The sequence below is a fragment of the Ostrea edulis genome, chromosome 9 (assembly GCF_947568905.1).
Source record: "Ostrea edulis chromosome 9, xbOstEdul1.1, whole genome shotgun sequence".
NCBI lineage: Eukaryota > Metazoa > Mollusca > Bivalvia > Ostreida > Ostreidae > Ostrea > Ostrea edulis.
The window spans coordinates 35,766,484-35,779,051 of NC_079172.1; the positions used below are offsets into that span (position 1 = coordinate 35,766,484).

The following is a 12,568-nucleotide window of genomic DNA, read 5'->3' on the forward strand; positions in this document are numbered from 1 at the left end:
TGCATCAATACCAATATGACTAACATGACCTTACTGTTCTGGATAAGGCCAAGGTCACAGATCATGGTATGATATGAAAGACCTTGCCATAAGAAATCTAGTATATACAAAATACGACTGATTTATCTTAAAGGGACTGGTTCCCGTTTTTTTTTAACAAAATATTTTTCGTTTTTAATGTTAAATATCAAAAATATAACCCATTTAAAGTTTAGACCTTCTGAATGCAAGGATAAAAGCAATATTTTAGCCTTCACTCTGTATTATGTAAACAAAGACTCGAGTCTTTTTATGTTAACAAACAACCAGTGATATGTTAATTTTGCTATTTAAAGCATCTTAATTTTGCAGTTACCAATTGCACTTTCAGACGACACATTTTCCCTAAAGGTGCTTGAAATGTTATAGATACAAACTTAAATCGATATTCAATTCTTTTGAAATCTTCGTAAACAATAACACACTGCAGTCTTTGTTTACAAAACAAATAATAAACTCTCTAAATTGAGCTTCTGTGATAATGTATAACCTTAATGTTTTTGTAAACCCTTTCAAATACATTAGACAGCTAGTAGATTTTGATCATTAAAAATGAAAAAAAAAAAATATATGGCAAAAAATTGTGAGTCAGTCAAGGTCACAATATCAAACATCAAAGTATATCAAGGTCTTGCCATAAAGAACCTACATTAAATAATATGAAAGCCCTACCATAAATAATTAAGGAGATATTGAATGGGTCAGGTTTTTTTTTTTAAAGTGGGTCAAACTCCAAGGCCAAAAGATCAAAGAACATTATGTATGCAAGGTCTTGCTGTAAAGAATCTATGTACAGAATATGAAAGCCCCTAAATACAATAGCTTTAGAGATGTTTAATAGGTTACGTTTTCTTAAAAGTAGGTAAAACTTTTAAGTTCAAGGTTAATCAATCCTGGTGTGATGTCATGGGTTTTTGCAAAAATTCTTATATTAAACTTTGCGCATGATAGAAAAATATCTTTCAGAGGAATTTTATTCACTGCATAAAATAAAGAATTTGGTAAACTATTGATTTTGAATTTTTTTTAGATTTTCCATAGATAATCAATTCTTTGTAATTAAAAAAATGTTGTCAAGGGCAATATATTTCTTCTACTGCATGTCTATTATACATGATTTCCCTAATATCCACAATCAATTTATACATATTTATGAATTAATTTTCTTTTTAAACTGTTGACATTTAAAATTTGTCATTTCAACAAGTTTTTATCTATTTTAATTATTCTGTATAACGAAAATGTGTGATTTTCTGATGTTAACATATTAGATGTCGGACATAAAAAAAACAGAAGTATATCATATACTTCTGTTTTTTTTTTATGTCCGACATCTTTAAAAATGTGGCAACATGCACATTTTCTTTGGTTTATATTGATTAAATTCAACTATCTTTAATGCAGATTTTGCACTTTTAACCATTAATATTGATAAGTCACATGAGGATCGACCCACCTTAAATAGTTAAAGAGATATTTTTAAAGATATTTCGAATCCTGTTTATCAGCTTACAACAATTTTGATCTCCAATTGAGGCCCCACCCTACATCCGGAGACCAAGAATTGCTCAAATGTGGATATACTTTATGGCCAACCCAATTTTTGCATTTTCATGATTATTCCCCCTTTGAAGGGGGCATGGCCCTACATTTACACAAACTTGACTCTCTTCACCCAAGGATGATTTGTACCAAGTTTGATTGAAATTGACCTTGTGATTCTGGTTATACATACAGTGTATATTATGTTCCTCTCTGGTATTTAAGAAAGTTGCATTGTTCCATATATGAACCTGTGACGATTTTTCTTGCATGAATTATATTTCTTGTACCTCATGTACCTTTTAACATGGTTTGAGCAAATAAATTGAATTGAGAAGAAAATGAAAATGTGGAAAGTTTACAGACAGACAAAAGGTGATCAGAATAGCTCACTGTTAGGTGGGTTAAAAAAAACCACAGCACTGTGACAGCAGAATATTACTTTGATATATATCATACAAATAATTTTTCTTTGAATGTTTGAATTGATCCAACTCACAGGAGTATATTCTGCACTTTGATTTATTTATAAATGTATTTATTCATGTATTTGTTATTGAGTAGATTTTTTTGTTTTAAATTGCGATATATAAAAATTTGAATCCATATTGTGGCCTAAACCTACCTCTGGGGCACTAATTTGACAAAACTTAAGTTTGCACTCCTACAGATGAAACATATTAAATATGGTATATCTAATACTCATCCTGTTGGTCTTGAAAATAAGATGTTTAAAGATTTGCTCCTTTAATTATATTAAGTAAAACTATGATGAGAAATTTTCTGGAGTTTGGAGACTTCTTACTATATATCTCCATGTAAACCTTTGATCCCCTATCATTGGCCCCACCTGCTACAAGTTCCCGGCGAGATACTTTTGACTTGGCGCCGCGAAGGTATATAAGGGACGTTAACCAAGGCTCCAACTTGTTGGGAGCATGGCCCTACCCTACCACCTGGACCACAAATAGATCAAATGAATCTGTACTTTCTGAGGCCACATTTAAAAATATGTTTGTTTCCCCTCTCCCGACCCTAAATTTCAGAGGAAGGTCGGTAGGTAGGTAAAAAGTTTGTTTTTTTTTTAGCTAGCAGAATTTTATTTATTATGAAATTCCCATAACCATTAACAATGCCCGATACCAAACGTCGTGAAGCACATCATCCATGTTTCCTCATCAAACTCGTATAGTCAGTTCTCGCGTAAATTCTGCTTTGATTGCCACGTTTTGCAATTAGGGAAGGTGTCGATATTTCGGACAGTACTTCATGTATTTTGGAAATGCTCATTATCTAACCACTAAACTTAGGCATTGGACTACATGTATACATATTGGTTGATTCGACGAACATTGGGTTTCATCAGAATTTTCTCTGCTATTTATGCCACATACTAACACTTAAATAAAGTTAGGGAGAATGTTGCAACTATGGACAATGGTGTTAGTTTTGGACACATGGTGTTATAAAATTGGTAAACTCCGTTGCGGTCTTTTATTTATGGTTCACTGACATTTTATGCTTTTGTTTTTTGCACATTATCTTAATTTGTATATGATAGTGATTTTGATTATATTTTTAAATGATATCGGTAGATCTAGTTTACCAGAAAACGTTTTAACGGGACTTGATTTTGCCGATCAAACAAAATGGATGCTGACATCAACCAATCAGAGCTGAGTTACACATGTGCATATAATTAGGTGTTTTCCAGTTTGTAAATATAGCATTAGTTCAGAAATAAGTTAAATTGAGAATGCTTCTGATTGACTGTCAAAAATATCGCATCCGTCCGAAATATCAACACTTTCCCCTACTGAAGAACACAACTTGCACACTGGATGTCCCGAATTCTCTTGTTTCCTCGCTCCTCGTATAGACAACATTTCTCCATCTCGATCTTGCAGATCACTAGTCCGAATTGCAAGCCGAATTCAATGTTAAACTCACTTGTAACTTATCAATAAAACAATCATGATTCTTGTACTTATTAATATCGATTAAAAGAAAATATCAATCCAAAATTCGATATTAAACAGAAACCAACAGTTGTAGTCAACCGAATTTTCACTGCCATTTGAGCAAACGAGTCTCGTGACTCAAAACAAAGCTCGACAGTTTGATAAAATGTTTTCAAGAGACTGTTTATGTGATGAAAGAACCCATAAAATCGATATTAGTAAGTACAAGAAGAATCGTTTTATTGATTAGTTATGAGCTTAAAATTGAATTCGGCTTGTAAGCATTTGAAATCAGCCAGAGAATGCCGCCTCCAGCTGGAGGCGGCGAAATTTCTAGATTTCGGACCAGAACACCTCCTGTATTCGTATTATTATTTTTTAATTTTGGATCGAAACCAAAGAAGATATAGAAAATTTTTGTCATTATAAAATACTGATCTGCACCAGAAATGACCTTGAAATTTTCTTAAAATCAAAAAAAAAAACTTCACCAGAATGGCGTAATAAAAACTTATGGGTCGGTGTGAATTTTCAGACTCGGTCGGGCGAGGGGAAACAAACAATATTTTTATTTTGGCCTGAGGAGGCTCACATAATAGGGTGGGTATTTTTACCGCCAGACACGCTCGATCACCTTAAATATTATGTATATATTAAAATAAATACCCAAAATAGACCATATGTGAATAATTCAACGTATTTAATTCTCATAATGAACTTATATTATTAATGTGATAGAATACTGTAAAAGTTTTGTACAACCAACGCCAAACATCTGTATACTACTGTCGAACACCTAAGATGTGCTTTATAGTATGAAAGGTGGGTATCATGATTCTTGTAACAAATATCATAAATAAACTACGATGTTTTTAGCATTTTTCAAAACCTAAAAATAGGAAAATGCAACAAATTTCGTGTGTATCTAGGCCTATCTGTGACCCGATAAATCACCGCCTAAGTGGTCTTGCGGAAAAGTGCTCTGGTAACATTTCATAATTCAGCGCCAAGTAGGCCTACTCACTTTTTGTAGGTGTTTATGCCTCAAGTTAACTGAATAAATATAAAACTTTGGAATACAAAGTGTATTCTTTCATTATTTTTGGAAATACATCAAGTGTTTGGAGGTTTTGCAGTGTTCGGCTGTGTCTGGCAGTAAAAATACCTACCGCACATAATAGGATTAATCATGCATGGTCAGGTCATGTTGCTTAAGGAAAAGATTTAAAAAATATTTTTCCTTATTACTACCATATAAAACTTTTGTTTCTCTATTGTGGCCCCATCCTAATGCTCATGCCCACGAGTTTGAACAAACTTGAATTTACAATACCCAGGGATGCCTACATATATGACTAATCATGGCCCTGCTGTTCTTGACAAGTTTTTTCCTGTATACCTTTACGTCATGACATCAGGGATTTTTTTTACCCCTTGATTCCAGGGGCCAAGGCCTTCAAGTTTGGGAAAAATAACGATATTTCATTGAAATTGGGAAATTTGTTTCATACAAATAAATAAGAAAAACAAGGAAAAACTTAACCATTTCATAATCAAGGTGGCTTAAACAAGCTTTAATTTCTAGTTTTTGACAGAGAGAAAAAAATGTTTTGCAACAGAATGGCACCAAGGTTGGATGGCGCCTCATGGCATATTCTCATGAAAGCATCCATCATTAGGGAATTTTAAGGCATCATTTTAAGAAAAACACCTGCTCTTTAGCATTGGGAATGGGGTCGAATTTCGACCCTCTATAGACCCTTAAAAAAGTCCCTGGACATGCAAGACTTTCATTCCATATTGCAGTCTTGTCCTACCCCCAGGGATCATGAATAGACAAAATTGAATTTTCCATATTTAAAAAAGCATCCACATAAATTTAGTCTTTGTTGACCCAGTGGTTCTCAAGATTTTTAAATGATCCCTACTCAAGATTTGGCTTTTCTTGATCATCTTCATTTGAACTAAGCATATTCTGACAGATGAAATTTTTAAAGCTGATGATGCCAACTGACAAAGCTCAATTGTTGGAGCATTTGGTTCTGGTGAGCTTAAAAACTGCTCTGCAATCAATAGCTAAACTTGGCATAATATATGGTTATTTCGCCATAGCTAAACACCTGCACTTTACAGGTTTAATATCTAATACATGTTACTTTTGGCTTTTACCCGTAATGACCTAAATCATCCCTCCCCCACCTGTCATCCTGTGATGGAAAACCATTGAACCATGACTCAGACTGCATGCTACGTGCGTCTTCGGACTGTATGCTAAGTGTATACCTTTCTTCTTGTTCTTATACATAAATTGCTTTCAATTCAAGGCAATATATAGACTAGCTTTTTTTTTATTTATTGACATATCAAAATAGCAACAGAAAGTAACAAAAGGGTTGAAAATCTTTGATCCACCACCATTTAATTCCCCGTGTTAAACATTTCCTGTCTTCTCTCTCTCTCTCTCTCTCTTTTTTTCCTTCATATTTTAGATCTACAGCCTTGTCATCATTTCGATGTAAAATATCTTAAAACAACACTTTATGTCCTAGGTTTTGTGAGTTGTAAGAGAGTTTTTGTAAAATTACCCCTTGGTAGCCCCAAATACATTATGCAAATTAACGACAATAACCCACAATGCATTTTCCTTCCCTGCCAGAAGCAAATGGCGGAGAAACAGTAACAAGCAAGTCAGTTGTTCTCCAGATTTTATTCAACGAAAGCGCGGCGTGATAGCTGTTATCATTATCTTGTTTGGTCTACAGCGACTGTCCTGTTATGGAATTTACATTTACGGATGGAATTCCACGCGTCTTGCTCAAATAAACGAAATATTTACCTTGATATTTGCAGGCGGGTCTTCGAAAGTCAGGAGCATGTATCGATCCCATCTGCAATTTGGATCCCTTGATCTTATCTAAACATAATAAAATTACACACACTATAAAATCGAAACTTACGACCTAAAGCGACCTTCGGATCGTCTTAATTCGAGTGTTTTTACCTTCATGAAAGTCTCTACCGAGGCTTTGGCAATATCAATCAGAGAAGTTCCCAAATAAGAACGCTGGTTCATAGAAGCACTTGTATCAACGAGAAATAAAATGATTGTCATGATTAGAATTCATCTGAAGGACCTGATATGTCTTAGATGAGGAGATTAAAGCTGTCATTCAGAGCTTGACATACCCCGTCCGCTACGTACCGCGGCGCACTACAAAGTGCTGCCTTACAAAGCCGTTTGCACGCCACGATAATATGTCACGTGATCTCTTCGCCATTACGCATTTTCATTGGATTAGACGGGGAGTTGCAGTAATTTGTTCTTTCATTTTCTATAGGTAGTTTATGATTTACTGAATTTTGAAATAGAATTGTGTATAATTGAAATATTTAGTGTTTTCAATGCGTTAATCTTCATTTAACCCTTGTCATGTGTATTTCTAATCCTTGAAATCACTCTGGCAGGACCTCCGAGATACAATTAGTACTCCCTTCCAGTAGTGCTGATCAATCGACACATTCGAGTCATATTTGTTAATTAACGTTCGTCATGTTACACAAGTCTTTGATTCGTGATGTGTTTGATTATTTTTACAATATTTTTTTTAATTCATTGACAGGATTTCCTTGATACGATCGAAATGTAATTGAAAATACCCCGGATGTAAACATCTAAATATATATTCCACGTGGTATTGTTTACAACTACGAGCACGTGTTTATGGAATCGCTGTTACTGTCTTTCCTTGGGATAATGGTGGGCATGACACACGCATGTCCAGAGGTATGCAGGTGCTCAGGAAAAACACTGGACTGTAGCCTCAGAGAGCTGACTGACTGTCCTGTTGTAGTTGAGGATGATTTTCAGATTTGGAATTTTAGTGGAAATGAAATACCTAGCTTAACATCCAGAAGTGTTATAAATAGTGTCACCAACGTTGCAAATGTTCTTGATATTAGCAACAATAAAATCACAATCGCTGAAGAAAACTTTTTTTTGAACTTCAAAAACTTGGGGGAGTTGCGGATTTCAAACAACAATGTGAATAATTTTGGATTCATCCTTCCTCCAGCACTTGAAATACTAATAGCTAGTAATAATTCAATTCAAAGATGGCCAGATATTAATTTACTGCAGCTGCAGCATTTAAAGAAAGTTTATTTTGATCATAATTTTCTCAAGAGTGTGAGCTGTTCCTCAGATACTAACTTAATATTTAATAGACTTGAAAAATTAGACCTATCCTCAAATAAAATTGATCACATAGATATTTGTGTATTGCAAAGCATGCCTATTTTACATGAATTAGATATATCATTTAATAAATTGGAGACATTAACAGATGGATTATTCAACTCTAATGCACAATTAGAGAGGCTAGATTTTTCTGATAATTTGCTAAGAAGCATTCCAAAAGGAATTTTTGAAAAACTACCAAATCTTGCCATCTTGTTATTGTCAGGAAATAGACTTGTGACTTTTCCCGTACAACTGCCTATACTTGAAGTTCTGGATCTTTCATTTAATCAGATCTCCAATATCAGGGAGCATAACAAAGAGAATGTCTACCCCCACGAGTTTCTGTTCCTGGGGGGAAACCCATTTCATTGTGACTGTGGAGTTCAGTGGCTAAAAGAATTCCTGGACACAAGAGAATATCAGTTGCATTACTTGAACATTCCAGAGGAAAAGTTCATTCCTGTGTGTCAGAGTCCATCTGATTTGATGAACGAATCCTGGAATTACCTAAGTAGTGATTTGTTTGTATGCGATTTCCAAAACCCTCGAAAGGAAACGGAGTTTGACGATTTAGAAATTCAAAAGAAACTGGAATTAGAAGTGGTTGACATTGGAGATACGTCGGTCAAGTTACGATGGAATAGTTTTCGGGACATGACTGTAGCCGAGTCGACTTACCAGTTAAAATACCATCAATTTGGCCACAAAGATAAACAGACCACACACACCTTTAGATCCCCCTCTTTGTCATATATTCTCCAGAATCTCACAGCTGGTACAGCCTATGTTATTTGCCTAAGAGAGCTTGTCACATATTCAGAGAACTTAGAATTTGACTGTGTAGAGATTATAATGAAAGAGGACAATGTCCTATTTGCATATATGATTTTTGCATGCATATTGTCAATGTTGTTTTATGTCTTCAAGGTGTGAGTAATAAAACTTTAAATGTCTGCATTTTGCTGTCCTTAAATCCTCAATGAGGAGGGGACCTTGGTTTGTTGTCCTGAAATCCTCAATGAGGTGGTGACCTTGGTTTTTTGTCCTGAAATCCTCAATGAGGTGGTGACCTTGGTTTTTTGTCCGGAAGTCCTCAATGAGGAGAGTGACTTTGGTTTGTTGTCCTGAAATCCCTAATGAGGTGGTGACCTTGGTTTGTTGTCCTGAAATCCTCAATGAGGTGGTGACCTTGGTTTTGTCCTGAAATCCTCAATGAGGTGGTGACCTTGGTTTTTTGTCTGGAAGTCCTCAATGAGGAGAGTGACTTTGGTTTGTTGTCCTGAAATCCTCAATGAGGTGGTGGCCTTGGCTTTTTGTCCTGAAATCCTCAATGAGGTGGTGACCTTGGCTTTTTTTCCTGAAATCCTCAATGAGGTGGTGACTTTGATCAATGAATAGATCGACCTTGTTTTTTTTTTATGGATGATTATCTATGCATTTGTTGTAAAACATATTGGGAGTTTTAACTTTGTTACTTTTAAAAACTGCATTTACACATGAATGATGCATGATATTAATGTTGGAATCTTATGAGATACACAATATATAAATAAAATTAGACATTCGATTTCATCAACAATTTACACTACAGTAAACTCAACTACTCCTCTCCACTTCAGATTCATTAGGTATGTCACCACATTGTAAATTTTAAATCTAAAGCATTGGATACAGATTGGTTTTGTTTCTTTGATGTTCCTTTGAGAGTATTTCACTCATATCAGATGTTTAACCAGGAATAAAATGAAGTGTACTCAAAGTACTGCAGATGATCTAGGGGCTGCCTTGAGGTCCCCAGTGGGTCCAGGGCGAAGTCCTGGTGGGGTTCCAGGGAGTGAAGCCCCCCAGAAGCTCCCGAGTTTTACCAATGAAATCAATCTAATTAGTGTAATGATATACATGAGCAGATCAAAGGATCTAATTTTAATTAGATTGCAAGGAAATCTCATATTTTTCAAGGTTAAAAATTTGGTTTCTTGTCAATTTCCAAAACAAAAAGAATTCACAAAATTATTCTCTATTAAAAGTGTTTTATAATGCCAACTTGTACTGACTTTAATAAATACATTGTACATTTAAATGTTACTGTAACTGATAAAGAAAATCCTAAATCTGTTTACTACATGTACATATTATATGTTAATATTTGACATTTGCAAGTAAGGAAGATTAGTGATTGGAAATTCATAAAGGACTTTAAATTTGACTGAATGGGCATTATGATGTTTGAGGCAGATATTTTAACGGCAGCTATATTTTCTCTTGGCAAATGATGTGTACACAGCACTTACTTGCGTATCTGCATGCATATCAAGACATCACCAGCAGTAGGTGAAGGACCACAAATTTAGACCTGGACCCCAGGGTCATAGCAGTGAGGGTTCTTGAACATGACAAAGTCTGGCAATACACATGCCCTCTGTTTTTATGATCATATTCAAAAGACCTGGGACTCTCAATTCAATTTTAATATTGAGTCTTTGACAGTAGAGAAATCACTGCCTATTTTTACGTTTTAGATTTGAAGCTATCATGGTATGAGAAGGGCTCAGACAAATGACCTCTCCATCATGCAGCAAATGCTTTTAGCTTTAACCACTGAGCTACTTTGACTGGTGAAGATTAATCTTATAAAGAGTAATTAAATCTACAGCACAATCTAGAAACATTTTTATATTTTAAGGTTTCCAACCCATATTATAGTAGGTAGTGCCACAATCTACTTAACGTAGTTCCACAGTCCTGTGACGTCATAGGATTTTGCAAAGTCAATGATTTAATGACTGGAACATAAATTTTGTTGGAGTCTTTTTCAATAGTTATTGTAAAAAATCCTTTTAACCATAACATATCAAAAGTCTTGGTTATATTTGAATAGTCAATGATATGGTTCAAAATATTGAATACAAGGACAATAACTCTGTTTTCATTAAATTATTTATCAAGTCCATTATGCGATAGATTTCCTTTATTTTTCACAAACATTTTACCAAGGTGATAAAGAATCATTAGCTGTGTCCTTTCATGAAATTACATGAAATTTTAATCCACAAGTGATTTTGAATAGCTCAGCTGTATGGTGCCAGACTTCAATTTTTTATGGGGGTATACATACTCTGGAAGCTATAGATTTGAAATTATCAAGGAAAGGTATGGATTTGTTTTCATAAATAACTATAACAGATGTACATCTACTAATATAAACAGAAAAAATGATATGTAAACCATGCTATAAGAAAAATGTGTCCACATTTATATGTTTTTTAATATTTTGGAAGTAACGCTAATTCAATAATTTTGCACATATTATTCTAAAACTTGATGAACATATTGAAAATGACACGTGTTTTAGTTATTGACATGTTTCCTGATAAATAAATGCAATTCAAAAAATATTTTGTTGTTTTTATTTTAAAATAACAGCAAATAACTCTTTCCAATGAATTTCATAAAAATCTACATATAGGGGTACATGACTTCAGTAGTGCCTGTAATGAAAATTAATAAGGAAAACCTTCACTGTTTTGCCTTTTATCATTACTCTGAATGTCAATTTATTGATTCCAAACACAAAAATGATACCTAAACCCCAAAAATCCAGGACTAAGGACCCACCTTAAAATTAGATCCTATGATCCACTCATCTACTATCGCTACACATACTGTAATAAGATTGATAGTGTCATTAATATTTATAAATGAAAGAACAGATTACTAAAGTCTCTGTATCATTTTGAAAAACATGATTCAAATGTTCTACTCTGTATTTTCAAAATGATAAATACTTTTGATCAACATGGTTTCTTAAAGTTTGTGTTGATGCCAGTGGGATTAAATCCTCTGATGAAATATTGCTTTACAAGAGCTCTGCAAGGCAGAACATATCCTTTCGCAATGAGTGTCTACATACTTTTTCTATGAAGTTGCATAGTGACCTTGACCTTTGGATCTCAAAATCAATAGGATCCTTCTCTTGATAACAAAGCTACATGTGAAGCATGCAATTAATCAAGCAAATAATGTGGCCTGTAGAGTGTCTACAAGCTTTTTCTATGAAGTCCCATAGTGACCTTGAACTTCGACCTTTTGACGTCAAACTCAAAAGGGTTTGTCTTCTTTTGGTAACAAAGCTTCATGTGAGGTATCAAATTAATCAAGCAAAAAATGTGAGTGTCTACAAGCTTGTTCTATGAAATCCTGTATTGTATGTAATATATCATGTAATCTTGTGGATGTAATGTTGTGTATATAAAATCGTGTATGTATTGTCATGTATATAATATAGTATATGTAATAATATGAAATTTAATATGAATGTGTTACGTGTGTAATATACTGTACTCTGTTTATTGTTTGTTTTACTTCCCTTGGACAATTTTCACTATATTGAGACGTCACCAGCTCTAGGTGAAGTACCACAAATTTCAACCTACGCTTAGCGTTCAGTGAAGGTTCTTTAATGTGCTAACACCTGCCGCGACACAGGACTTCCATATTCAAGTCACATCTGAAAGACCTGTGATTCTCGCATGTAAATACCCGGCATTTGGCAACGTCTTTCATGTCTTGGGTTTGGCGTGAACTCGCAGCCTCCTAGTCATGAAGCGAATGCTCCTACCACTACTAAGCTCCTGTAATGGTACTCTATACAATGTAATAATGTGTACCAGTATGTAAGATTGATACAGTGTTTGTAATATACATGTATAGTGTATGTACATGTGTAATATCATGAATATAGTGTATCATATGATACAGTGTTTGTAATATATAGTGTATGTAATAT

At 34.3% G+C, this 12,568-nt stretch overlaps 2 protein-coding genes across 3 annotated transcripts in view; one reads left to right on the forward strand and one right to left on the reverse strand.

Moving 5' to 3' along the window:
* The window catches only part of LOC125657599 (integrator complex subunit 6-like), a 30,722-nt gene extending 24,039 nt beyond the window's left edge, over positions 1-6,683 (reverse strand). Inside the window, exons 1-2 of the mRNA XM_056148979.1 lie at positions 6,544-6,683; positions 6,379-6,456 (exon numbers count right to left, since the gene is read on the reverse strand). Coding sequence (XP_056004954.1) covers positions 6,379-6,456; positions 6,544-6,654 — 189 coding nt within the window. The 5' untranslated portion in view covers positions 6,655-6,683. The remainder of the gene's footprint in view (positions 1-6,378; positions 6,457-6,543) is intronic.
* A 62-nt stretch (positions 6,684-6,745) lies between these two features.
* Positions 6,746-8,735, forward strand: LOC125657606 (slit homolog 1 protein-like). Of its 2 annotated transcripts, XM_048888295.2 has the most exons (3): positions 6,746-6,880; positions 7,163-7,326; positions 8,074-8,735. In XM_048888295.2, the coding sequence occupies exons 2-3, from the start codon at positions 7,264-7,266 to the stop codon at positions 8,713-8,715; spliced, it is 705 nt and encodes a 234-aa protein (XP_048744252.2). In that variant the 5' UTR covers positions 6,746-6,880; positions 7,163-7,263; the 3' UTR covers positions 8,716-8,735. The 2 variants fall into 2 exon arrangements, with proteins under 2 accessions (XP_048744252.2, XP_048744251.2); XM_048888294.2 differs by having other exon boundaries at positions 7,163-8,735.
* Positions 8,736-12,568: the final 3,833 nt, after the last annotated feature.